The 27,414-nt window shown below is 41.1% G+C and overlaps 1 protein-coding gene across 3 annotated transcripts in view; it reads right to left on the minus strand.

Annotated features, from left to right (window-relative positions):
- Positions 1 to 27,414, minus strand: part of LOC125977064 (contactin-4) — a 48,805-nt gene that overhangs the window by 3,593 nt on the left and 17,798 nt on the right. For 2 of the 3 annotated variants that reach the window (XM_049733229.2, XM_049733230.2), the window contains exons 6-17: positions 27,114 to 27,317; positions 25,443 to 25,545; positions 24,236 to 24,420; positions 22,076 to 22,215; positions 18,793 to 18,922; positions 17,606 to 17,756; positions 7,522 to 7,649; positions 3,013 to 3,188; positions 1,788 to 1,908; positions 1,323 to 1,481; positions 458 to 607; positions 10 to 80 (exon numbers count right to left, since the gene is read on the minus strand). In XM_049733229.2, coding sequence (XP_049589186.1) covers positions 10 to 80; positions 458 to 607; positions 1,323 to 1,481; positions 1,788 to 1,908; positions 3,013 to 3,188; positions 7,522 to 7,649; positions 17,606 to 17,756; positions 18,793 to 18,922; positions 22,076 to 22,215; positions 24,236 to 24,420; positions 25,443 to 25,545; positions 27,114 to 27,317 — 1,718 coding nt within the window. The remainder of the gene's footprint in view (positions 1 to 9; positions 81 to 457; positions 608 to 1,322; positions 1,482 to 1,787; positions 1,909 to 3,012; positions 3,189 to 7,521; positions 7,650 to 17,605; positions 17,757 to 18,792; positions 18,923 to 22,075; positions 22,216 to 24,235; positions 24,421 to 25,442; positions 25,546 to 27,113; positions 27,318 to 27,414) is intronic. The other variant, XM_049733231.2, reaches the window with a different exon arrangement.

Raw genomic sequence — 27,414 nt, forward strand, 5'->3', positions numbered from 1 at the left:
CTTGCTTACCTCCCATGTGATCACTAATTCAGAACGACTCCCACCGCCACCGCTCACGCTAGCCGGAGTGACCTTTGGAGCTGTTGGAAAAAAAACAAAAAGCAGTTGGCCGATGTGATGTTGAAAACCGACATGGGTCAAAAGTTTGTAAGAGTGAGAGGAAGACCTATTGCTTAAGTGTGTGGCCGTCTGGATAATAATTTTACATCTGATCTCCAAAATTTGAACAAAATCTCTTCTGGGAAATTCAATGATGAACAGAGAGACAATTGGAAAGAGTGGAAAAATATACCATATTTTCCGGACTATAAGGCGCACCTAAGAACCTGAAATCGACAGTGCGCCTTATAGTCGGGTGCATCTTACAGTCCGGAAAATACGGTACATAAAAACATGCAATTATTTTGTGGAGAACAAAAGCAACATCAAAAAGACAGGCAAATAGTTTCTTCTGTACCGGTTCCCTTTGTCTTGGCTTGTTTGGATGGCCTGCTGGGTTCGCCAGTCCCAATAATGTTGCTCGCCAGGACTCGAAACTCATAGTCCACCCAAGGGCTCAGGTCAATTACAGTCGCTGTCAGACGATGGCCACCTACCACTTTGGGAACTGCAAAAAAACAAAACAAAAACAAAGGCTGCCTTCAGTATCTTACTTTGCGTATATGTAGGAGTGCGTCAGCTTCAAACTGTGCTGAAAGTTGACAGGCGAGGAGGAGTAACACTTTATGAAGCTTCGGTGTATTAATTCATCCAGACAGATTATCACAACAAAACTTTGACTCACAATGCGTAATATAAATGTGTTCTGAAAAGCACGGCAGACTCATCAAGCTTATTACAATCCACGGCACGCAGCCAACATTGACCAGGTGTAATCCCTCACAAGGACTGCTGGAGAGTATACGTCCCATCCCAGCAGATAAGAAAACCGTGAGACAGACTAATTTACCAAGCAGATCCTTCCTTTTGGCTAAACTGTCCTTAATTCACAGCATATCAGAAGAACAAGATGCACAGTCCAGCATGATTGCATCCAGGCATGGATACTAAGAGGTGCTGCTCAAGAGGACATGAGGTGGAAAACACAATCCATCAGCGCTATCATCTAACATCACATGACAGAATCTGCGCTGGCTTTATCGTCGGGATGGGATTCCTGTTTCAAGATTCCCAGGAGACTGATAAAATGGTGGCCAACGGTCACGCTACGATAGAGCCCCATTTGGACTCGGGGTAAAAAGTACATCAGCGGGGAGGCAGAATGAAGAGCGGCCTCCCTCGGTGAGATTGGAAGAGGCCACGCCTGGTTGGAGAGAGCTTACCTGTGGAGACAGCCTGCCACCCCAGGGAAAATGGTGTCCTGGCCTGGATGGTGTAGGCAGTAATTGGACTGTGATTATCAGCACCGGGCCTCCAGGACAGCGTCACTGTGGTATCTGTGATTTCGTCGACTTGGATGCTGGTGGGAGAGCCTGGGGGACCTGGGAGCAAGCAAGAAGAAGCGAGAGGGAATGTAAATGAAGAAGCCACCGAGAGATGACGGCCAGACTCACATTGGTTTTTAGCACCTACGGCCACTGTCACAAAGTCAATTCGCTTTGCAAACGTTGTGAGCTATTCTGGCTAATTAGACGGTTCAACCTAAAGCAGATAAATTGCTATTTGGTTTTTCCTTCCACTCGACTTTTCTATTTCATTTGTGAGGCATAAGCTAGTCCAGCAAGCACGACCCCCCCAAAAAAACAATTAGGAATATTCTTGGAGAGGATGCTTTTAGTTTTGCTTACCTCTGACAACCAAGTCGACAGCAACAGAGATACTGTCCACCTTGGTCTGCACGGCACACGTGTATTTCCCAGCATGCCTCAGCTGGATATTTCGAATCATAATATCTCCTGCCGAATGCTGCTGCCATTCAAATAGAAAATCACAAACAGACACAGATATATGCAAGGTAAATCTCATTACGCTAGCATTTCCACAATCCAGCCGCATGGGAGCATAAACCTCATTTCCGTGTTTGATTTGAAAATTGAATCTGTAATTTCGCCCTCAACCAGTTTCCCTCTCTCGTTTTCTGTAAGCAGACACTATGCATCGCATTTGTCCTGCGATTTTAATTACAGAAAACGCAGCAGCACAAACCGCTTGCGCCTGATCCCCATATAGGTCTTTCTCAGTTACAAGCAAGCCGCTTGGTCTTTAAGGGAGCAATTCCCACCTTTTCAATATCACAGAGTGGAGCCGAGTTGCTCCTCTAATAAATTGGACACAGTGGAATGCTGTGGCACAATGACAGTAACAATTCAGTGGAGTGCTTTTATCTGTGTACCAGGTGTGTACCGCAATCTTTCAGTACTGCAACCCTACACTGTGTATTTTTTGAAACTACAGAAGCTGAATAATAAGGGAGAATTAATGGGTTCGGCTCCAGGGTTTGCTTTTCTTTATTCCTATATAAGGTTAGACTTTCAAAAATAAGCCAATATGCTAAATATGTGCATTGCATGGTGCATTTATGCCCTCTGAAATACAACATGGGTTCTTAAGTGTGGGTATGTACATTTTATTTCCTGTAATTTTGTTATGTTTAAAATAAACTACAGGCATCATGAATAATAAACTCGATACTAACATTCCCTCTGCAGTGCAGCTGAATTTGTTATGACTTTGCTAAAAGAGGCCGGAGAATACTTCTGAAAAGACCAACAAATCTTTTGGAGAGGTCCCAAACAAAATTGTCTTTTATAAAGTCAGCAAGCACACTGCAATTTAGGGAAAAGCATCGCCACTCCTGTTTCCTTGACATGCAATTACCGTGCTCTACTCCGACTAGTAAGAAGAAAGATTGGGGGAGGAAAGCAATGAGGAATAGAGTCTAGTTGGAAACTAATTCAGTTAAAGCGTTTTAGGATGAGGTGGAATGCAAATACGTAGAAGCTGTTGCCTTGAATCTGTTCATTGTGACGTGCTATGTTGTGTTTATTTACACAGTGTCACAGCTTAACTTACACCGCCCACTTTCTCAAAAAATCCTCCCTGGCTGCCGAAGTGGATGAGCTGCTCATTGAAGAACCAAGTGAAGGTGAGTTCCAGAGAGGGATCGTGGCTCACTTGACATGGTAGGACCACACTTTCGCCCACAGTAACGTCTAACGTTGCAGCCGGAGTGGTGATGATGGTGGGCTCTGGAGGAAAAAGAACACAACAGTTGCATCCATGATGCTGCTTTTATAGGCCGTTGGAATTATTTACGACAGGAACAGAAGCTGCTTCCGCCAAAAGCTGCACATTCCATCATCTACGTGAACGTGTCAGGCACTTAATAGGGAGACATAAGGGACTAAGCACATGGCGCAGGAAGTAACTTGCAGAGCTACAAAAGCTACTATTTGTTTTAGCCCAAGCTTACGTCTGCTGGGATTTGAAGACATGTCTCTCCTGCATTCTGAGTAGTCACAGTGAGTCACTGTCAACTCAGCCCGGAACTCCTCGAGACATTCCCAAAGCACCCCGCAAGAAAAACAGTAAACATCGGTGAACATCTCTTTGAGAGCAGAGGCTCTTCTGAAAACTGCACTCGGGCACATGTCGCAGATGAGGCAGGTGAAGGACATGAGAGAGGCCAGATCAGAGAAGGAGGCTTTGCTCATCAAGTGAACAACAACCTCACCCTCTGGTGGCTTTTGTGATTATTTGAAATTGCTACTCACTCTGAACACAAGAGTCAGCTAAGCTTGTCCAATGATCCTTGGCAAAGTAGATTATTATTAAGTCTGGGCAATGCATTGCTTTTGTCAACATTGCAAATAAATACATAAATAAAAATAAAATAAATAAATACACATAAAAAACACAAATAAATAAATAATTTCAATTTTTGTGGTCTTTTTGTTCCAGCTCAACAAAACAAGCACACTTATTTGGTGGTGCTAATAAATACATGAAGCATTTGAAACACCATCTGCAAACCAAAGTGTCAGGACGATGCCACCACCGCCGTATTTTGCAGTTTGCATTGTAAGGCCATTAACTTAAATGGGGGAGGCGAAGCGTGGGTGGCAATGAAACTCAATAGAAAATAAAAAGCTCAGCAATGTTGCTCCTCTTCCTATATAAAAACAACTCGAACCCCTGAAATAAATGGGCATCATGCTCCGAAAAAAAAATCAATGTGCTGTATTTATACGCTGTGTATATATTTTTTTAAGAATCCGGCTTGCAGTCAGATACGTAAACAAAGCAATAGGATGGAAACACAATAAAAAGCTCAGGAAGAATCTGCAGGGACGGACTTAGTGTCAGGAGTATTTTACTCCTCTACCTACGCTACCCGGTAACATGCAATAAAGCTTCATCTGCCGTTTTAATCTCTCCGGTGGGGTTGTAGCATCCGCCTCTTCTCTCACATGAACTGCTCCCATCACAGTTTGCGTAACCTGATCTCGGTAAGCAGCTCACGGGATTCACGTTGACACATGAGAGTGGCTTGCTTTATTACCCTTCTCTCTCACCATTCCTGACAGATTATGTGGACAGGAAGGTCGGTGACATGGCCACACCGTGGGATTTGAAGCACAACTCGATTGATTTTTTGACATGTAAAATGGCTTTTTGCCACAACAAAGGAAACGATAGTAACCTTTGTTAGCATGGTTAATCAGAGACACTCAGACCATTTGAGTATTTCCCCCTTTTTACTCCTTTCCATTTATTCTTATCCATCAGTAAAATGCCATAAAATGTATTATACTGTAATTAACTTAACTAAATCAAACATGCTAACCTAACTAAAATCATTCCGTTGCTCGGTCTCATTATTCTCAATTTATAATCTTACAATCGTAAAAGTCTTTATCTTTATTCCCCAGACCGCGGTCTTTCATGAATGTTCACAAATCATCGTTGCAAATGTACTTCACATGTATACCACTTTCATTTTCCATTTTCAGGTTACTACTGAAGGTTATTGCACATTTTAATCGACCACCTGGCAGCTTGTTGATAATTCTACAATATAATCAGAGTTTATTAAAGAAATATTTCATTTCTAAGAACAATCCTTGAGTCAAAGTTTCCTTGACACAAGAAAGAGAGAGAGTCAGAGTGATGCAATGAAGTAGAACAACTGAGAGTTGTTCGTGGGGATTTGAGGGAACAGCTTCTTTCAGCAAAACAATGCCAAGCCACATTTCTCATTTGCAGACTTGAAATCCTTTCATTTTCTCAAAAATTGTCACAGCGTCTTATAATCCGGTGTGATTTATGTATGTATTTAAATTGGACTTATTTACGTATAACTGTTCATTGAGACTACATGCCACATGCTATGTTGGAACAGTGGTGCAAACATTAGAAAAAAATGCTAGATTTTTTATTTTTGTTGTATTTCACAGATAAAAATAAATCCCAAGATAGACCGAGCCAAATCATTTCTGCACGATGCTAGCCCAAAAAAAAACTAGAGCAAGAAAAGGTCAATTCTGATGACCCGTTGTCACACATATTTACTAACTACTAATTGGCGATGGCTCAGGCCCAGTGAAATCTAAATTCAGCCAGTACCTGTCTAATCAAATGCAATTAATCTGGTAATATCCCCCAAGCGTTGGCATAATGTGGACCATAACAAGGTTTATTTATTGTGACTGCTCCTCCTTAGCTGTTTTCTACGTGACTCATATTCCGAATGCTTCCTGACAGGTATTTTTCAGCATTCATATCAGCAAAGTCAATTGGAATATAATGCTGTCATCTCCCATAAGAGCTGCTCCCAATACACATTTGTCCCTCGCTAAATAGCTTTCCCATTCTCACCCAAATAATGCATGTAAATTACCTCATCACATTTATGAGACAATATCAAATGTGACAGAAAGGCACAAAATCATATTGGCCAATATTTGTACATCAGCTGGTTCTACAAAAGGAGGGAATGGGCATTCACTCCAGCCTGTCTCATAAAGTCCATAATGGCGACGTCTGTTTATGCTGAGAAGACATTACTGGGCACCCTGCCACGCAGCTTCATTGGAAAATCACACATGCAGACAACAAGCCCAACCTGCGGCGAGCAGCACGTTTCAACCTGCCCTCTGACTGCCCGAGGGTGGATGCAAGAACTCAATCCGATGATGCTTGAGGAAAATAACAAAGATTGTGTGATCAAGAGAGAAAAAGAGAAAAGGAGCTGGTTATGATTTCTTTCAAAAGTCTCGAGCCCAATTGTAGCTTATGTCAAATCCTACACAGGTTTCATTTTTGTAGCTTACAGTGGGGGATGGGGGACTTAACAACATAACCTTTAACCTCGCTGAATTGATCCGTTGAGTCTTCACAAAATCTCAAAAGAATGTAGATAAATAAACAGCAAACCATTTTGAATACTAGCCAAAAAAGAAATTCCCTGAGGCCAGCATGTAAAGATTATCAATGTGAGCAATCCAAAAAAAACACAACACTGACAAGGAAGCTCGAAGTGAAATAATAAGATTATATTTGAACCGGCAACCTTAAAAAGCGGGTCATAGTGAGGCTACAGCTGACGAACTATGTCAACAAGTGCTCTACAAACTAGAGTAGGTGATAACAATGTCCCCAGTGGAAGGAGAAAAGAAAATCAGCAGTGTGCACTCAATGCACAACACTTGATAGCCGGTTTCGCATTCATTTTTAATGAAGTATAATAAGTCACAGCAGCAGAGCAGGAAAGCAATCCCCGCTGCAGATGATGGAACAACATGAGGTCTTCTTCCACACAGACACGAGCAGAGGCAGTGAGGTCGTCTGCTCGGTGTTTTTAACACCTCTGCAAACATGCATGCATGGCCAGGTGACTCGGCTTCACTTGTAGAGACAGCTCTGCTCTTTACGATTTGGAAGAGTCACACAAGGGTGACCTATTAAAAAGGCGAATGTTGGTTCAGTTGTGATTTTTTTTTTCCTTTTAAAGTTCAGGTTACAGGCACTGTTTTTGTAAATTATTCCCATTCAGATGAAGCTGCAAAAGCGCCTGAAGACATGGAGATTTGCATATTGTGCCTGCAGTGCACCCGCGTGTCCGCCCTCCTTTTTCAAAAATGTATTTTTAGTGCTGTGGTTGAGAATAGAGTTAGGAACAATCATTTAAAGACATAATTTTCTCTCTTTGAAATGGCATTGTCAGAAATGATGGATGGGTTGATGGAAGGGGGGAGGACAGGATAAAAGGACCAATCAATCAATAGATCAATAAATTGGCCCAGACACTTGGTTTGAGCTGCAGTGTCTTCGGATCCGAGTTTAATTTGTTCCACTTCCATGCTCATAACTCAAAACACACAAAGCACTCAAATGACCTTCCCCATTAAAATGAAATGTTATTCATCAGTCCCATTCGGAAAATTGTTTAAATGAAAAAAAAAAAAAGGCATTCTCTAATATTGTACTTTTGCACAATATTGAGTTTCGTTGAGTTCACGGCCACCATATTTAATTATTTTTTCCTAGTCAAAGCAAACAATTGTCAGAAATGGCCTTTACCTTTCACCGTGATGCTTCCTGTGCTACTGGCCACACCAAACTGGTTCCTCGCCATGCACGTGTAGAGCCCGGCATCTGATTTGCTTATGTTCCATATGCGAAGATTACCATTATCCAGAATGGAAACCCTGTGGTCAAAATATACAAATGGGGTGTTAAAAAAAGTTATTGTTCAAGTACAGCACTGACACAAATTTAAAACAAACACTATATTCAGTGTGACATACACTCCTGTTATAAACCTCACAATAAATCTAATTAAAACATTTGTCTTCTCAAGTAAAGAAAAGAGAAGTGGTAAATAATGCAACACAGTACTTTAAGAAATGGCAATGCATGCCCTTTATACAACGGCCATACTGTAAGAGTGCTTCTAAAAAGGTCAAAAAAGATGAAGAAAGTGGCCTTTTTCTTAATAAGAGGAAAAAAAATGAAATCTGCGCCTTTGAAAACCAGATACTATGGCAACTCAGAGGGGGACCATCTAAAAAAAAAACGTAAATTTGATGTGATTATGATGACGTGTGTCCACAAAACAGCACTGCTGACTTCTGGTAACTGGAAAAAGTGAGGTCTGACTGCATGAGAGTTCCCTCCAAATCCTTGCCTGGTTCAGTTAGAACATGCCAATTGTGAATAAAAGATTGCCTGCATTTCATTCTCACAGCCCAGACAAAATGTCTGGTCAGTGTGCCCATTATACAAGGACACGTTTCCCATTTCCGTCCGAGCGGATGTCAGCAAAGGGGCAGGTATCAATAATTCACATGCAGGTGAGATGAACACTAACATGGTCCTTTCATCCCTGTCTCTGCGTTTTAATGGACACAGGAATATTGGTCCTATCAGATTGATTATTTTGAAGAGGTCGAGTGAAAACACAGGTGTGTATTTTGGGGTAGATCAAGCCTCGGAGGACAGTGGCTGTCCTCCTCGGGATGTGACGAGATGAAAGACACACACAACATCAGTCGGAGCCGCCGTCACGCTCACTGTGAAGTGGAAATCACAGGAAAGGGCCGACTCCAAATTTAAAAATAAAAAGCCGTGTTTCGTTATTTGCTTAAATTCTCTTTGAAATGTCGTTAACAGATGTTAACAGCGTTTTTCCTCTCATCAAAAAGACACTTGAAACCTGTCACTGGACATTTTGGAAACAATTCGATGCTGCAAGAGGAGATTGCGAGAGTGCCAATAACGAGTCCCCAAAAGGCACGAATATTGGGCGGTGACAGCAGGTCGGGGCTTTCTAGGATAATGTTTGCTCACATTGCTAAAGAAGAGACGCCGAAGGATTCAACATGCAAACAATATGCATAATCACACTTTTGAGAGTTCTGAGCGGGACCCTTCATGAATACTTATTGACTTTGATATGCCACGGCTGAGTGGCGGTGTGGCCGCCAGGCGCGGGCCCGCGTGTGTGCCTACTTAATTAACAGGGTAAATAACCCCAGCTTGTGAAAGCTGAGGTTAAGATTCTATCAGTGGAATAACTCAGCCATGACAGCGGAGGAAGCAAGATGGTCACAAGCTTATAGGCTGATTCGCCAAGTAATTAGTCTCAGCAGAAACCTTGGACAGAGCCTCCTTGCTTGGATGCACAGACACAGCATGCTCAGCTCACAACAAAATCAGACATTCTTTCAAATTGATCAGTTGACTAGACGTAAATATTGCATTTTACGTGATTGATTCAAAAGCTTTTATGGAGGTGAGTGACCCTGAAAGTCGCCATCAGCTTTTCGATGCTCTTGAATGTTTCCAAATCCCTGCCTTGTGTTTGGGGTGGGTTCGTTTTAGACAAATTGAAAGGCTGTCCACTCCTATGGGTTCCATTGTGTGTGCTGCCGATGAGAAATGACCCCACTCGAGCCATAAATCAGGTCCAGCTGTGCGGCACGGCCCTAAGATGCTGATGCCCGCTCAGCTCGACGCTATACTAAGCCAAAGTCAGGAGCACGGCCAACACATGGCCAGTCTGCCGCATTGTGAAATTGTCAACATCAAGGTTAAAGGTCAATTAGAAGTATATTCCTGATATTGCACTTTTAGTGAACAAAGAGATTGTCTGATGGTGGTTGAAAAAAATAAATGAAAAGACATATGGACCTCTACTTGAGACAGCTCTTCAATACAGGTGTAATTGATATTGATTTTTACTATACACAGAACTATACTGATGATTCTTAGGCTGTCACATGGGTCATTAGTTGCAATGAATGATCACAGGCACTCTGATGGGCATGAGGTCATCAGTGACATGTCAAGTTAGACCAATTTAAAATCTTGGTAAGATAAAAAAGAAACTGCCATTAGGTGTAGAATCAGTGCGACTCATTCATTCAGCATATAGGAAAATTCACGTCAATGTTCCAATTCTTTTGTAGGAGGGTACAGAATTCGAGCAGTTGCTGAATAGACAAAATAAAATTGTTTGGATCCTGATGAATTTTTAGAGTAAATAATACATTTACTTAAAATATATCTAAATTCAGATAATTTATAAATGTGTGTAACCACTTGACGAATTCAAAATGTTTTCAGTTTACAGAGGAAAAATCAAATCAAACTGTACCGTTTTTTTCTCATATCATCATTTCATCATTTCTATCAGAATCATCAGAATCAGAAAACCTTTATTGTCATTCTACATAGTACAATGAAATTGGAGACCTCCATCCAGTGCATGAGAGGTAGATACAAGTAACATAGTCAAGTAAACGAATAATAGAAAAGTAGATGAATAATCGGAAACAGTAGTGCGGACAAAGTGCGGTAGTAGTGCAGGAGGAAAGTGTCATCAGTGTCGGCTGGAGTTGAGGGCGGCTATGGCTTTGGGAAAGAAACTGTTTTTGAGTCTGTTTGTCCTGGTCTTCATTTGCCTGTAGCGTCTAGATTTAAAGTCCTAATGATCGTGAGCAGCAGGGGGGGGGGCCCCATTTCAACCCCTTACACTGAGTGCCAAGCAGGGAAGAAATGGGTACCATTGTTATAATGGTCACTGGTATGACCCGGCTGTGGGTTTGAACCCACAACCTCCCAATCTCAGGGCGGACACTCTCCTCTTAGGCCACTGAGCTGGTAAAGAAAAACAGAGCACTGGCGTGGAGAGCCGTACACCGCTGCGTCTGTGCGCGCCGCCATCTTGCTTCTACATTTCTTACTTGATTTAATTATGAAAAAATAGTTTTAAATTACTTTATGCAGTTCATGGTTTGGTGTGACAGCTTCTTTCTTTTCCAAGTTGGGACAGCATGGCAGTATTTGAGTCCATGCTAATGCTTTATCAGAACAATCCCCGGGGAGAGTAATGTCGGACTCAAAGCAATAATCCCTCACGTCATGAAATGCTGATGTTTTAGCATTTCACAACATCCCAAAAACAATTCATTAGACCTTAACTAATGGCTTCATTCCGGGAAGTGGTTTAGTGTGCCTCAAAAGATTTTAAGCCTCAATATTCATCATGTTAATCTTTAGCTTGGAATCTGAGTGTAAACAAGCTATCAAGGACAAAATGTTTATTTTTAATTTTATTGCAAGTTATCTTAATGACGCGGGCTCATCGAGAAAGCCTGAATTCAATGGAACCTTATGAGATCGCGCTGGCCGGTAATTGCCTCGGAGAGGACGGAGAGTTTATCGGCCCCGGGCCACAAAGGGTTTGTGAATGTTATTCCGAAGGATTCTTTTAATCACAAATTGCTCTCCTGCTTCACAGATATTTATCTCTTATGTGCGGAGGTATTCCTTGAGGAATAAAGAGCATGCACGTGTTCCACAGGAAATTGTCAGCGGTACCAAGATGGATTACTCTTGCTGCGCTGGTGGATTCTCGCTTTGAAAAATGATATCGGCCTAAGTCTCTCCGATAAAAACAATCCTAGTGAGCGGCACGAGGGACGCACACTGACCTTATCTTGGCAAACATCTCACAACTCATTTGATCTTCTCTGTGAGATTAGAGTTTAGTCAGTCAGCATAAGACTCCAAAAATATGTTTTTAGAACTCCACAAAATGCAAAAAAAAATGATTACACGGAGTAATGTACACCCATTTTACGAGGCAGGATTACATTAAAAACGTGATGGGAATTTATTATGCACTGAACTATGGCGAACGTTTACATCTGGTAAGACATTAAAAAAATGAAAAGCTCAAACTAAAATTAACTCCAAATTGAGCTAATTTAAATGACTTAAAGCCACAACTGATTCGATTTATATTTTTTTCTATTTTTGGCATTTTACATCTAATCCCCTACTTTATCCCAGCATCCATTTAGCAAGAGGGAGGGTACCCTAACCCCGACTCATATCAGCTCATATTCTTCAACCTAGCTCTAACGCTAACACAATGTAAGCACAAGGAAAACAGACAGAATTCACATTGATCAATAAAAAGCGGGTCCTTTTGAGGCAGATGCGCTCACCACATGCTTCATCACGCTCCCCATTAACAATGTGCTGAAAACGATTCATGAAACTTTGAAAGAGATTGCTGGAAGAGTTCGCCCACAGAGTTGGAAGCAACAGATTGTACAAAATTTCTTGGCAGATGAATAATTAAAAGGGTTCTACTCCATCGCCAGATTTAATTAGACATTATTCTCTAAGTGGCTGCCAACTGTCACAAATTCTTGCCTTGATAGTTTTGTGGATTACTGCCACACTTGTGAATACATTTCTGGATTTGCATATTTACCCGGTTCTGTTATAAAATTGGTTCTTTAGTTTGTTAACACTATCGTAAACCGCTTTATTTAAAGCCATCTAGAGGAGTTGATAATACAACTGATTCACGAAGCAAATTCGAAGCTTCATTTTCTCAGCACTACTGGAAAGTCTCAATGTAAACATTTAATGTTGGTGCACTGGCACAACCTCAAAAGATATAACGATAGAAATACTTCGGCTCACACTGCAACACGATGTTGAATAAAATAGTAATGAAAACACGAGAATACAGACAATTGCAAAAAAAATGCAACAGTGGGTTTACACAATGGGAGCAATGGCTCTTGTGTTTTCTGGGACTATTGAGCAACTCTCATACGCAATTTATGAAATAAATCATTTCATCTGCTACATAGACGTGTGTGCTTGCGGGCACAAATGAACAGCAGCGTCTGCACCTGCCAGCTTCTCTAATCCTCGGTTTGCTCCCGTTCTGACTCGGGGGACCTTCTGAGCCATATGGCCACAGCCAAGGTGGAGAATTGTTGGCAAAGGTAAAATAAAAAAGCAAGAGTCAGCGGTCCACAACAGCCGTCGGCGGTTGTAAAGCTTTTCTCCAAGCAAAGTAATGAATAAGTCCTTCTGGACACATCTGCTTTCAGTGTTTGGGCTGAACATTGCAAAGCTCCACTGAGAAAGAGGCAGGACTCCACTTCACGACCAGATGTTCTATTAGACTCCAGATGATGCAATTAGAGGTTTGATGAGAACAAAAAAGTGGTTAGCAAGACTTTAAGCATAATAAAAAATGTTAATAGCATGCGGCTGTAAAGTGGGGGGACAATTTGGACTGCCTCGGAGTTGAGAAGGAGCAAGGGGCTGTCCATTCAACTCGCATTTTATTCATCGGGTATGAATACATCTAAAATTTGCATGTCATGCTCTCGTCACATTTCTAATCAAAGTATCGAAAATTTGGTTTGGAGCGAGCAGTGTCTTATTTGCATGGAACAGAACTCCCCCCCCCCCCATAAAGAACGATTTCAGTGGATGTTAGGTATGCTGTATTTTGAGCAAATAATTGCAAAGACCTTTAACAACACCACTTGGGAAATGTTTAAATAGTGTAAAAGAATGCACGTTATCGCCTTTAAATCTTCTTCAAATCAGACTTCTTCCAAAGACTTTTAACGACGACACTTGGGAAATGTCTAAATTGTGTAAAAAAATGGACATTATCTCCTTTAAATCTTCTTCAAATCAGACCAAACTAACAAGGAAAGAGTTTCCAATCTGCCGTGAGTAAATGAATGCAAAGTTTGCTGCTCTCCCGGCGCTGATTTTTTTTTTTTTTCTGGAGTGCCCCGAGCAGAACAGGTGGGCTCATAAATGCTGATCACTCTACAAGACATTTCCTCTTTTACGTGACCATCATGACTATTTACGCTGCCGGGGAAGGGTGGTGGATAACGTACGAGAGGGATGGAGAACCTTTAGGTCATGGCTACGGATAAAATCTACCCAATCCGGCAATAGAAAAGGTTTCTCTCTCCAAAGACTCATCCAAGCCATCAAAATTCAGGCCACACAGGTAGGTCTGCTCTTGTATCCTCTCACCTCACCACTTCAAATTGGCCATGCATTTGAAGACATTAATTTATATAAATTATACATAACACAAGATGTTGCTTGGTTACATCACGCACAGTGATTGCGTCATCTCTGACCCCAGAGCTCTCAAAGACGAAAAACTAAAAAAGCAAACTGTGATCTTGACATAACTGTGAAAGTGACAAGGCAAAAATCCAACATTTAAAAAGTCGACCCGCATCACACCCAAGCATTTCATACCTTCCTCCAGACGCAAACATCTTCTACTTTGACTGGCCCGTGCAAATATTTGCATGACTGCTGATGCTGACAGCGCTAATCAGGGAAGGTGTGACTGCAGCACAGCCTGTCACACCTCATGAAAGGAAGCTGATGGAGTGCTTTTGGTGTGAGGCACTAGAACCAACACATGTGACATACTGAAATGGCGTGTTACTTTTGGTATTTTTTTTTTTTTTTTGCTGCTCTTTTTTTGGCTGACATGGCCCAATTACTAACCACACCCCACTTTGCACTCTCAGCTGCTTTATTCCAGCTGATGTCATCTAAACTGTGTCCCTGTAGGTTTGTCTGGGGTAGATAAGACGTCCCCCTTGCTCCACTGCAGCAATAAAGGGGAGGTTGCTGCTGCGAAGATTGATTACCCAACCGGTGACACCGGTTCCCTCTCTGCCAGAGCCACTATGGAGCGTTAACGCAATTAAGGCAATTAATCTTCGGCAATAGGGGTTCACTGCCACCTCGTATGGTTAGCCTCTTTCTACGCAGGTGCAAACCCAAAATATCTGCTCCCATACTTGCGCACAGACAAAATCTCTGCGTGTGCAAATCCAATAAGAACGAGCACTCGTAATAAATGGATATCATTTGAAGTCATTTCTGATTTAACTTGATTATTATGGGTAGCCATTTCCATAAGAGGTGCTAAACATCAGAATTGAATGGCTTGCAGTAAAACAGAACGTCTTTTTTTTTTTTTTTTTTGGCAGTGATTCACAACCAGCATGCTGTGTGATTTTAGAAATGATGGTGCGGAAATGATTTTATTTCATTGCTCCGAAAATGACTATATATTGATAACAAATATTGCTTTTTATTTAATGGATCTATGCCAGAGACGTGTCGTGACAGGCAGAAAAATGTCAATGCTTTTCTATTAGATAGCAGAAGGTACATCATTGAAATGAGCATCCACTATTTGTGACATTTCTTTTCCTGTTTTGCCCAAACACAAATTGGAAACCACTGCTTCAGAGGAGAGAAACCAAACCACTGTGTTCAAAGAATCCCGCAGCTTGGTATCTATGTTAATACCTGAATTAAAATAGTCACGATGCAGCGGCGTTGAAACGTGCAATCGAGCTGTCACAGGTGAGTGAAGGGCATCAGAAGTGAAACCACTGTGCAAATACCCCAACCCTTTGTTTGACAAGTAACAACACTGCTTTGTATGTATGCAAAAGCTGGCATGACCCACAACTGGGCGCTGACAGCAATTGGGTGACCCCCCGTGTGCAACCAGGCCACGGAGCACAAAACATGTCACACCTTCTTTAATGAACATTAGAAAACCATATGATTGCCCTACGTAATTTGCAAATCTTGGATTGGTATGAGGATCTTGAGAAATTTGATCTCACAGGCTGACCATCCCCGTGAAGGTGAAAGGAACTTGATTAGCACTTCGAAGGGGGTTAGCAGATGGCATGAGCCCATGAACCACCAATTTGGTCTCACGCTGGTTTTTCACTTAGCAGCTTTGCAAATGATCTCTCACATCCAAGGACTGCATTACAATCATCATAGGTATTATTATCGTTAAGTATTATCATTCTGTTAAGAAATGTAGAGATGTAGTTATAAATAGCTTTAAATGCATTCCAGATAAATGGCCACATTATGCCTAACCTACAACAACCCTTTCAATATCAGCCATTACAAAAAGCTTATTTGAGCATTCTGAGTGATTTTTCAAGGTTTTATGACTACATAAACACGCTCTTTCATCACACTAACAAAAATTTGTTTTTACTTTAGTCTCATTATTTTTTATTTTTTTTAGTAATTTAGTAATCAGCAGTCGAACGTGGATTGGTATCACTCAAATAACCAATTTTTGGCCCCCAAAAAACAGAAAGCGTTTCGTGAAAAGATATTTTATCCACAACATTGACTTTTATGCTAATAATTTAACGTGACAAACACTTTCATCAGGTATTATTTCTGTCAAATTGATATCTTGTTGATGTGTAACAGAGCCACACAGACGACCTGTGAAGCCCAGATGGCGGCTGATTGAAATTCGCTACGAATATTGGGAGTGGCTGCTGGAGAAGCTTCAGACCATTTACTGCGTCTGCTCTCCCTTTCTGCAGGTCCACGAGGATCACGCAAGCTGATGCGTGTTTTCAGTGTTTTGCACATATGCTATACGACGGTGTAAAAAAAAAAAAAAGAATTTCCTCCAATAGAACTAATGACATCTTCTTATCATTATCCTTAGGGAAATTTTAGTCACGTATAAGCCTTAGTCATCTTAATTCCTAAATTCCCATACAATTTCACCCTCTGAGTGGAAATGCCCGTGTAAATCCAGATGAAGCATGGATAAAGTGAAAAATAGGTTAAATGCCTATTTGTCTAAATTATATTTGGAATGTTATGCAAATGATGTTTTTGTCTTGTGCTATTGGATAGCGAGGGTTCACTTTGCCCCACGCTGAGCCGGGATAGGCTCCAGCACATCATAAGAATAAGTAGTATAGAAAATTGATGGATCCAAGTGTACAGACACTTTCCAAATGATTCCATTGGGGGACTCGTGGTTGAGGTGGTGGAGCGATTGTCTCGCTATTTGGGTAATAGCTACTTGTGAGTCTGCGTGATCTGTGTGCCAATGAGTTGTTGACTTTTCTTCACCATCATCATCATTGTGTGAAAGCCTTGAAGGTGGAAATGTGCCACATAAATCCGCCCCATTTACCACCTTGCTTTTCAGCACTAAAAACCAAAAAGACTGACGGCACCCTGGAGTGTAATTTCAGGCTGCATTTTTGTAACAGAAGCGATGCCAAACACAAACAACTGGTATGATGCTGTTACGGTTTTTCTTTTTTAGCCACTTTTCAGTCTATGACTGCCACCAATTACAACTGACAGCATTTTAGCCACAATCCATCTGTCATCGAGTCACGTAATTGTATAAAAGCAAACAAATGCACATAGTCACGTTAATATGTTGTTGACGTGCGCTGCTTGGGTAGCGTCGTGTTGCTGTCTGATAAAAAATGCACATTTCCACTTGAAGACAAGAGATGAGATGACCTGTGGCGAAGAAGAAAGGCGTTCTCTGTCCTTTCGCTTTAATGAATCACGTGCCGGCACTCTTGGATAATGAATGTAATATTTTGGGCAGATGGTTGATAATAAAAGGTATACTTTCATGGAACCGAGTATAATTGATGTGAGCGGGTCAAAATCTTGTGGCTAAATTGGCTGTTAAATTACAATTGTTTTGATTTTAAAGCAAATATGCAAATGTAATGCTTCGAGGCACATTTTGAAGCTTTAGGGAAGCTTGTCCTTGGACTGGAGTACAAACAATTGCTTGGCTTAGACAGCCATTATTGCAAATACACTTTATGTCTTTGTTGTGGACCCATTATAATTAAAAAAAAAAAAAAAAAGGCACATCACTGTTTCATGGCACCAATTTTCATTGCCGTAGTCAACGTTCTGCTCTATACAAAAAGTAGGCTGGTATTGTTTTGTGGGTAAAAAGTAATGCGGTTACCTTTGACTTTCTTCCAGCGGTTGACTGGCCTTCCTCCAAGAGATCACACCCCACGGAGACATCTTGGGTTTGCACTCAATGAGCACGTCTCCTCCAACCTTGACAAACGTCTGGCTCCTCACTTGGTTATGAGAGAAATCTGGAGCAACAGCTGCAACAGGATGGACAGATTTTGTATCAAATACACAAAATTAAATGTCTGGCTTCTCGACAATTCATCACATAAGCACATTTTTTTTTAGCTCAATTTCAATTAGACAGATTGCACTTTGGTTTGATGGCATCTGTCTTTCTTTTTTTGTGGTCACTGAGCTTGACTGTGGTCTAGATTTGTCTTTTATTTCTATCTGTGACACATGACAGATGTTCTGTTTTTTTTCCAAATCTATTTTCAGGCTAGATAAAGCATGTTACAAGGACTTGGCCACCAGACTGCAGTGAAATAACAGATATAAATTATTCCTGCCAAGGTTCACTTCTTTCTTAAAGCTAAAAGTACACAGTGAGGAGAGGAAAAAAACTGTAAAATATTTTGGTGCAAAACAAAGGAGGTGCAAATGTTCCAACTTTTGAGTGAGCGAGAAGCAATAAACAGAGTCTGCACAAGCCTGCGCACGGCGTACTCCACAGCAAAAGTCTCAATAAATAGACGATAAAAAAACCTTGAGGCTATATTATTCTCTTTTTATATGTTCATGTTTTTGCACATTTTTTATGGCTCATTCTGGAGTATCACTACTTGGTTTCGCCCCCATATGTACAATTCATTACCATAGCAACCCATTCAGACAAGTCAGCACAGCCCACTAATGTGGGGAAGCATCGAATTATTTCTGATCACTTGCAAATGATGTGTGGAAAGTAGGGCTTCAACATCTGACACGCAAAAAAAGCTGATTTTCCCTCAATCTGAACCAACCCGTTGCGAGATTGTCAACAAATAAAAGCAAGTGCAAGGCCAAAGGATCGAGTCACAAGCCTCGCAGGTCAGATGAGCTGCGCTTGTAAACAGAGACACTAAAGCATGCACTGTAAATCACTGTCAGAAAGATGCCGTATCCCTTTTGGTGGCCAATAACTGAGAGGGCAAAGGTCATCTGGTAAAATTGACCCAATAAAGAGCTTGGTGCAAACCGCAATGAATGCAGGCACACCCGTCACACATGCTCACAATGACGTGATCTTACCTATTATTCGCAGTTCGGCATTGGAGTAGACGTCGCCGTACTTATTCCCGGCGACACACTGGTACATTCCTGTGTCCGACAGGGTCAAGCGACTGATTAACAATGCTCCGTTGCTCACCTGTATGCGTTCCTATGGACATAGACACATGCCATTAATAGGCCAAGTTCCCACAGCTCATCTACATAAAAACAGCCGCGGGGCCGGTGAATTATGCTCTGAAAATAACAGACGTGGCTATAAATCTCAGATTTCATCACTAATGGAGGGGAAGGCTTGGGTGGATGGAGGCAGGCTAGCAGAAAATGACCCTAATCAATCTGCATGTTTATGAGAGTGAAATAAAGCCATGGCCTATTTATATCGGTGAGTGCACCGCAGGGTCCGTTTCCCCTTCAGCAGGAGGGGCATAAGGATAGCGGAATATTTTAGGGTGTACTGCATTGGGAAATTTTACGAGTGGTTGTTTGTCTCTGGGTGCCCTGCGATTGGCTGGCAACCGGTTCAGGGTGTACCCCGCCTACTGCCCGATGACTGCTGGGAGCACGCCCGCGACCCCCGTGGGGACAAGCGGTACAGAAAATGGGTGGATGGATATATAGAATATGTATGTGTGTGTGTATGACTAGGCAGAATGAAATAAAACCTTTGTAGTAGCAATATATGAATCCCTCAACTTCTTTATCGTCACCTTTCAATGCTGACGGTAAGCGGTACAAAGGTTTTGATTTATTCATTCATTTAATACATTTCCAAGCTCATTTTCAAGACTGCCTACAGCTGCCCTTCGGTTTTGATATTCAATTAGGGCTCACACAGAACGTAAGCTCTCTATTGGAGGGGTGTCTGAATAGTTTTAACTCCACTCATAGAAAACAAGATACAGTCAGAATACAAAACAAGGTTGACTGACTCACTGAAGGTCCAAAGACTAATAAAGTATTGAAAAAAGTTGCATTTTTTCATTCTCAAAGAAGCTGTGTGGAGGCATGTTAAATTGGTTGCTATTCATTAAACATGACACAAAGTCAAATTAGTATTCCGGGGACAGTGAAAGAAAATAAATGGGAAGGTTATTTACAAACAGCAAACAGTGAATTTATTTTTAACTTATATTTAATTTATAATACCCTGTCAAATTATTTTAACAGTCGTGTCAATTCTTTTATTCGTTTTATTTCAGTTTGACTATACGGTGCAGTTTGCAGGGGAGTAGCAAGCTTGGTTTGACTGTGAGTGATCTTGCACAAACTCTGACCCTTCCTCTCACTGTGCCTGTGCAAAGTAGATAACAGTGCACACAAATCACAGCGTGAAGGTTGTTGGTGCATGCCGGAATGTGCCAGCATCTATTTTTTTGTTCTTGAAAAACCCAACTCTGAAATACTGAGGCAAGGCGGAGGACGCTTTAGGAATATTATTCACGTACATATTGTAGAGATAAAAACAAATGACTAAAACAGGATGTGATTGACATTGATATAAGTGATATACAACATTTCTGTCCATCCGAACATTTTAGCAACGCATTTACATTCAGACAGACAGCAAAATGTGTCCTAAACAGCAAACAGAGCTTCCCTATTATATGTGGTTGACCTTTCGCCGTTCCATTCATTGCACGGCGGCGGTTAACGGTGGCATTTCAAATAAGGTAAATCCATTCAGCCATGCAGTCTGAATACCCTCATTTATTGGCTATTTTGAGCGGGTACTCAAAGGAGTACTGTACTTTTTTTTTATGTTGATATTTTTTCTCTGGGGCACTGAAAAATTCCTTTGTCGTAGTACATTTGAAAATACAGTGGACTACATTTCGTAACTCTAAGAACTACCTTTAAAATGTACTGGGCGCTGTCAAATTGAACATTACTGCATTTTGAAGAGCACAGCAATGTTTAAAGATGTTTGTAAGTGCATGAAATGCTTTTATAGTGTGCTTATGGATTATACTTTTTAAATCTCTTTGCAGTCGAAACATAAAATTGGGGAATTATAATGTTATCACAAATTAAGGGCTGGATCTGCATATATACATTGCTGAGCCAAAAGGAAACGGTTTCGATTTAACGGCTGGGCTACGTTCCCAGCCTCACTTATGGTGAGGCGGGTGATAAGAACAAGCTTGCAGATACAAGTGGATAGAATGAGTTTCCGCCGCTGATTGTCTGAGCTTTCCCTTAGAGATGCAGCAAGAAGCTCAGTCATCCGAGATGGACTCAAATTAGAGCCGCTGTTGGTCGGCATGGAGAGGGGCTAGATGAGGCGTAAGGCTAGTCTATCTCCACGACGCCTCATTGGTGAGTTGTTCCACAAGGCAGGACGCCCCAGAGAACAGTCTTGAGGCTAAATGTATACAACTTGTTTGGATTGGGATTCGACTAGCAAAATCTGGCCAATGAATGGATAGGACTATTATGACAATTATAATATTTTCACTTTGCTCCAAAATTTAATAAAAATGTCAGACATTGTTTACAGATGCTGTTGATGATTCAGCATGATTGCTAGCCGTTTTGTTAGACAGGCTTGGCTGTGCATGTGTTGCCTCGCTGGGTTCATTCCAACAACATGTAGCACTGATCAATATCCTCTGGTGTGTTTGTGTCGCTAGCTTTGCATAATGAAGCAGCTGTTTATTCATCAGGTCTTTGCTGCACTACAAAATGTTATCTCTTCATTTATTAATGTAAAAAAATGTAGGTGCATATTACAGGAATTGGCATTCCTGATAGATCTTAATAATAAAAATGGATTTGTGCAAAGGCAAGCATGATTGAGTGTAAAATGATTGTGTCAATGTTTCTCTTATGTCACTTTATTTTCAAGAGTATCTTAAAATGAAATGCTAATTGTTGTTTCTTTCCGGTTGAGCAAGAGAAAATGCAGCAATTCACTTGAGTGCAATGCTATTTTAGATAAGTGGATAACGCAATGCTTTTGCAAAGGCAGTGTAGTGATGAATAAAAATATATGCAATACATATTTCCTGGAAATTAGCAAGTAAAACTGAGCGCTCATGCCCTTTTTTTCTGCTGCACTTCCTTCCTAAAATTAGTCAAGTCAGGTGTTCTTTGCAAATACTGAAAGAAGATCTTGTTTACTTCTTGTCTAAACCAACAGCAGAACTTTTTGTTTACTGCTACATCAGCTCTTCTAAATATGGGCATACTGTGTGAGAAGGTCTTTACCCAACAATCGTGCTCAGCGTCAAAGCTCTGGTTTTAAATCCAACCAAAACAGCATGCACAATTCTACCACGAGGCAAATCTCGGAAAGGCTCACCTCTGCAGGCTCCAGGTTCTCGCCATTTTTCATCCACCTGTAGGAGGGTTTCGGCTTCCCTGTGGCTTTACACTCCCATGCCAAGGAGTCGTCAATGAGCTTCTGGACATCTTGAGGCTTCTCTATGATATGGGGTGGAGCTGAAATTGTTTCCAAAAAGAGTGACCTTTTAATCACGATAGATTGTCACGTAAAGCGCTACATGGTGAGTTCGAACAGCATAACCTCGAGTTTGCTTGATTCATCCAAATAAGTCTTGTAATAAGTAAACATCTCAACAGAATTTTCTCTTGCAGGTAACTCAAGGCCTAACGATTACGGGAAAGGTGCAGTCGTGGAAAGATAAAGCAAGTGCAACAACGCTCTCCATACATATTGGATGGTGCGGAGGTCAAGCTACTATCACACCGGGCTGGTGGCAAAGAAAGAGTAATGGCAGACTGCACTTTTTCATTTCACAAAACTCACCTAATGTCACTCTCAAGGACTGACCTTTTGGAGTTTTTTTTTCCGTAGCAGTAAAAACTTTGTTCTAATTGCCTTCTGCTTTTCAGTATATGACTTTAAAACATCTAGGGCATGAGAAAAAGTCAATGACTTGTATTCACTCTATACACACATGCGCACACACACACAGAATTCTAGCACATAGTGAATCTGTGATAAAGCATGCATGTATGTAGAGGATTTAGTGATCGAGAAAAAAAGATGAAAAGAAATGGAGCTGCTGCCCAGCAAGAGACTTTGTAATATTTATAGCGAAGTACTTCCTTAGTCCACATAAAGATAAGATATATATTATATCCACATTCCTGTATAAATACTCAATTCATATTTTCTCTTTTTTATAAGACCCCTGCAGGTCATTTGGTGTTATTTTGTGTTGATATTATATTTTAAGAATGTCGATGTAGAGAGGTCACACTTCTATTTTAAGGAAGCAGATCTCCTCATCCAACATCATTGAGATGTGGTGATTAAACAGTATATGTGTAATCAATTCATAAAAGAGAACTAAATTTATGTCAGAATATTTGGCAATGATGAATTTTGTGTCCTGAACGCACTGCTATATCTTAATTGTGATGTATTATTATTGCTATTATTGTTGTCTATTTGGACGCCCAAAACGTCTTGAAAGAAGTAAAGTTCGATTCAGAAAAACCTTTAAAAAATGTTTTTGGCCAAACGATGGCCACCTTTTTTATGTGACAACATGAATGATTGCAAATGTTTTAATCATGGCGCACTACATAGCACCACCTTCATTTATTTCCCTCTCCGAGCCAGACTTTTGCTGCCTGCTTGGATGAACAAGATATACCTTATCGATCCCCCCATTGGTTTACACTGCTGACAAATGTCTCAAAAGCTTAATTCAAAGCAGGCTCAAAATAAGATTACTGATTTTTATCACCTGACTGCAGACAGTGTGAGAGAGAGAGTGAGAGAGGAACAGAGGGAGACAAAAGACATCAAAATGAAAAAGGACCTGGCAGCTTACTATGACCAGCCACTATGGATCATGGTGTGCTCCTGGCTCGTTAAAGGGGAAAAGACCGAGAGCTTTCAGAAAAGGTTGTAAACAATGGCAAATTGCTTAATACCCCAAATACGTTTTTTCTGACAGATGATGCAGTCTGACTTGAGGTGGGTGGGGGGAGGCAATAGAAATATAGCAAGTGGAGCTAACCTTCACCCCACCACTGAGCTCAATAGATGACGAGGGTTCAACTACTGGACTAACCACAGCAACGAGTGGATCCGCTGACCCCCTTCCTGTCATTCCAGATGCTTTGGGCAAGATTATGTCCCCGACATATGTGCCAGTGGTCTATGTACACTGTATTTCATAGCTTTTATCTCCATTGAAGTTGGAATAATGTCAATCATGATGCCATCTGGCCCAGCCCAATACAAAGATCATCATCAAGGTCGTAGGCGAGGGCTCAGCTTCATCCACATACTAACTCCTTTTTAATCTGGATGAAAATATTAGAGGCATCATGACCGGCAGTTTTTAATCATTTTGATGTGCCGTTAAAACACACCTCTCTTCTTGTGTAAGCCACGTGAGACACGACTGTTGCTGCCACTCAGAAGTAATGCATGCAGGTCTGCTACGACTACTGGAAGTACGTGCTTTGGGGGATAACCCACCGTAGAAAGAAAGCTTTCCTTTCACTGTGTTCATTCCCCTGGAATTCTCAGCTACACACTCATACGTGCCAGCATCTTCCTGTTGGAAGTATGGGATTTCCAGAACGGCACTCGCTTTCCTCATGTCCACTTTCCTGGGGAAAGGAATGCCATCCACTTTTCTCCAGTTTATGGACGGAACTGGGCTGGTGGGAAGAGACAGATGGATTTTACTCAGTATATTAAATCATGTTCAGCAACGATTCATTTATAAACTGCAGTTTATAGAAACATCAGGAAGGCATATCACTCATGAATCTCCTAAAAGAGCTTTGGACGTTGACGTCATGCATCCTACAATGGACTACATACAAGTCACACCCGTAACCTACATTTAGTCTTTGTACGTATAAACCTTTGCAAGCAAGCACTCACCTGTGAAGTGAGATGGAAACTCAAAGACAAAATTGTAGCGCTCTGTGAATTGCCGACCAGACCGTACACATTCTCCCTAACTGCTGTCGCCATGTTTGAAAAAAAAAAATTCTCCTGGCGCTTGATCGATCGGTAAAAGCCAATATCATGCTCAGCTTGTCTGTGTCCTTTCCATCAAAGTGAGATGTGAATTCACCTGGACGAAATGTTGACGGATAAATGCTAGTTTTATGGCTATGCTCCATTATTAGTTAGTAATTTCACCACTAATTAGAGCATCTTAATCCAAAGAGAGAATACATATGTATGCAAATGTATGTATTATTGTATTATGCCATTTTATAGCCTATGTGTATACTTTCCTAATTTCTTTAGTTGTCAGTAATTTAAAAAAAACAAAACTTAAGTGCAGCATGAAACATTTTACACAGCACATTTTAGGATTTTCGACAGCATTTTTAGGCTTTTTGCTAAGTTGCTCCCACTAACATTCTATTCATACAAAAGGTTTAAAGGATTAGAAGGTCTTTTATTCCCTGCTGAAATTAAAACTGCAGGAATTACCTCTGACCTCAGGGAGTTAAAGTCAGGAGTTTTAACTTTAAGCACATTATCTCGCACTGCAGTGTGGGATCCATGATACTCTAAAAAGCATTCACATGTGAAAAATGAAACTCCTACTTCTTTCTCAGGTTCATGAGAATTTCAGTTAAGATGTGAAACATGCAAAAACAAACAAGCAAAAAATATTTTCCTTTTATGTTCAGGTGATAATGTGCAAGTGTTGCCTTACTTTCCCAGTGCAAAGCATTCAAGCTTCACAGTTGATCCTTTGGCAACATGAACCACCTCAGGAAATTGGACTTCAATCTTTGGCTCATATTCACCCATCACACCTGCAGAGAAATATTACAAACATGATTTGTGGGGTTTTTTAATTTTTTTTTAATTGTGACTTGAATTGCACATTTTCTGTCTCCAAATAATCATGAAAGATTTATCCAAATAAAATACACAAGTGCATAATCTCTAGTGGCAAGCTGTGATCGCTTTTTGGGGGCTTCTGAAAATGTTCATATGCAGCTTCTGTTTTCGACAAAATGGAAAGTTCTTCAGCTTCCAACTGTGATCAGAGCAACAGAGAGCCGCTTTGCTCACAGCGCTGACACAAAAAGTGCTTCCATTGAACGTAATGAGAAAAACCAGACCAAAATACAACTCCACGGCGGAGATGTAGCACATCTTTGACAATTCATGGACAATTTGAGCTTTTGCATACAGATGAGCTTCTTCTGTTGTACTTGTAACCGTTTTGAACCAGACAATGTTCCAATCAAACCCCGTGGGAGCTGTCAATGTGTCTACAAAGCATCTCATTTACCGTCCGTGAAGCGGCTCTGCTGGATTAAAAATATTCCTATTGTGCCGCTGAATATTTTTGGGATGAGCAGAGGATTGAGGATGTGGCTTTCAAGTGAGACATATCCATCAATCAAAACTGAGGTGTCTAATTATTGTAATTCCTTGTTTTGGGTTGCATCCTCCACTTTCATTTTTGAAATGATCTAATTGGAGACAACAGGGGGCCTCTGTGTAGGTGTTACCCTCCCCCAAACACTGATCAATACATATTCTGCATCCCACCTGCTGCAACACAAACTGGGCGTTGAGCACAGTTAAAATCCCAAATACTAAGCAGATAATGTCCCAACCAGCCCACAGGCCAAAGAGAAAAAATATTGTCATGTGCGGGAGGCCCTCCAAACTTGTGATTACTCCAGCTGGTGCTTTGTGAAAAAAGCAAGAACACCAAAAAGAACGGACACCTCATACCCAAAAAATCAATCTGGTGTCTGCGGTCAAGTGCAGAGAGGAATGCACAGATGGATATGTATATTGTGTATTCCATTCGTATTAGCGTTTGTATGTCACTTTTACCCAAGATTCAAACTGTCTGTCTCAATAATAAATAAATAATGAAACAATAAAGGTATTTCATCCAAGTGTGAAGCAATAGGCTTTCCCTTATAATGCTGTAATTCAAAGTCCCGGTGTACAAATAGCCACAGAAATGGAAGAAACAAGGCAATTTTGTGTTTGTGTCGATTTTGTTGAGAGGCATGTGCTTTCGGGATGGCTCCCTGAGTGACTATGAAAGCTAATTTGGATCCCTATCACAGATGTCTCACAGTGGAATGTGACCACAGCACAATCATCCATGTTCAAGTAGACAGGTAGAAGTGGGTGGGTAATTTTAACATAGCAAATCCATCCATCCATCCATCCATCCATCCATCCATCCATCCATCCATCCATCCATCCATCCATCCATCCATCCATCCATCCATCCATCCATCCATCCATCCATCCATCCATCCATCCATCCATCCATCCATCCATCCATCCATCCATCCATCCATCCATCCATCCATCATTTGCGTCACGAGGAGCAAGCAGATCTTACCGTCATTACGCAGCACGAGTGGCGTGAGTGGGCCCTGGACTCGAGTCTTCGTGACAGGGTGAATAATAACACAAGTGTAGTTGCCCACATCAGAGGGCTCAACTTTAGCTATGTAGAGGTTGCCGGTTTCTTGCGAGATGAAGCGACGGGTATCCTGCTTCACAAACGTCGGGTACTCATTGAAAATCCAGGAGAATTCCAGATCTGTAAATATAAAGAAAGATTTTGGATGACTCAGTGGCGATAACAGAATACATTAGATTACTTACAATATAATATTATTAATGAAATTGAAAAAGTT

The sequence above is a fragment of the Syngnathus scovelli genome, chromosome 11 (assembly GCF_024217435.2).
Source record: "Syngnathus scovelli strain Florida chromosome 11, RoL_Ssco_1.2, whole genome shotgun sequence".
Taxonomy (NCBI): Eukaryota; Metazoa; Chordata; class Actinopteri; order Syngnathiformes; family Syngnathidae; genus Syngnathus; species Syngnathus scovelli.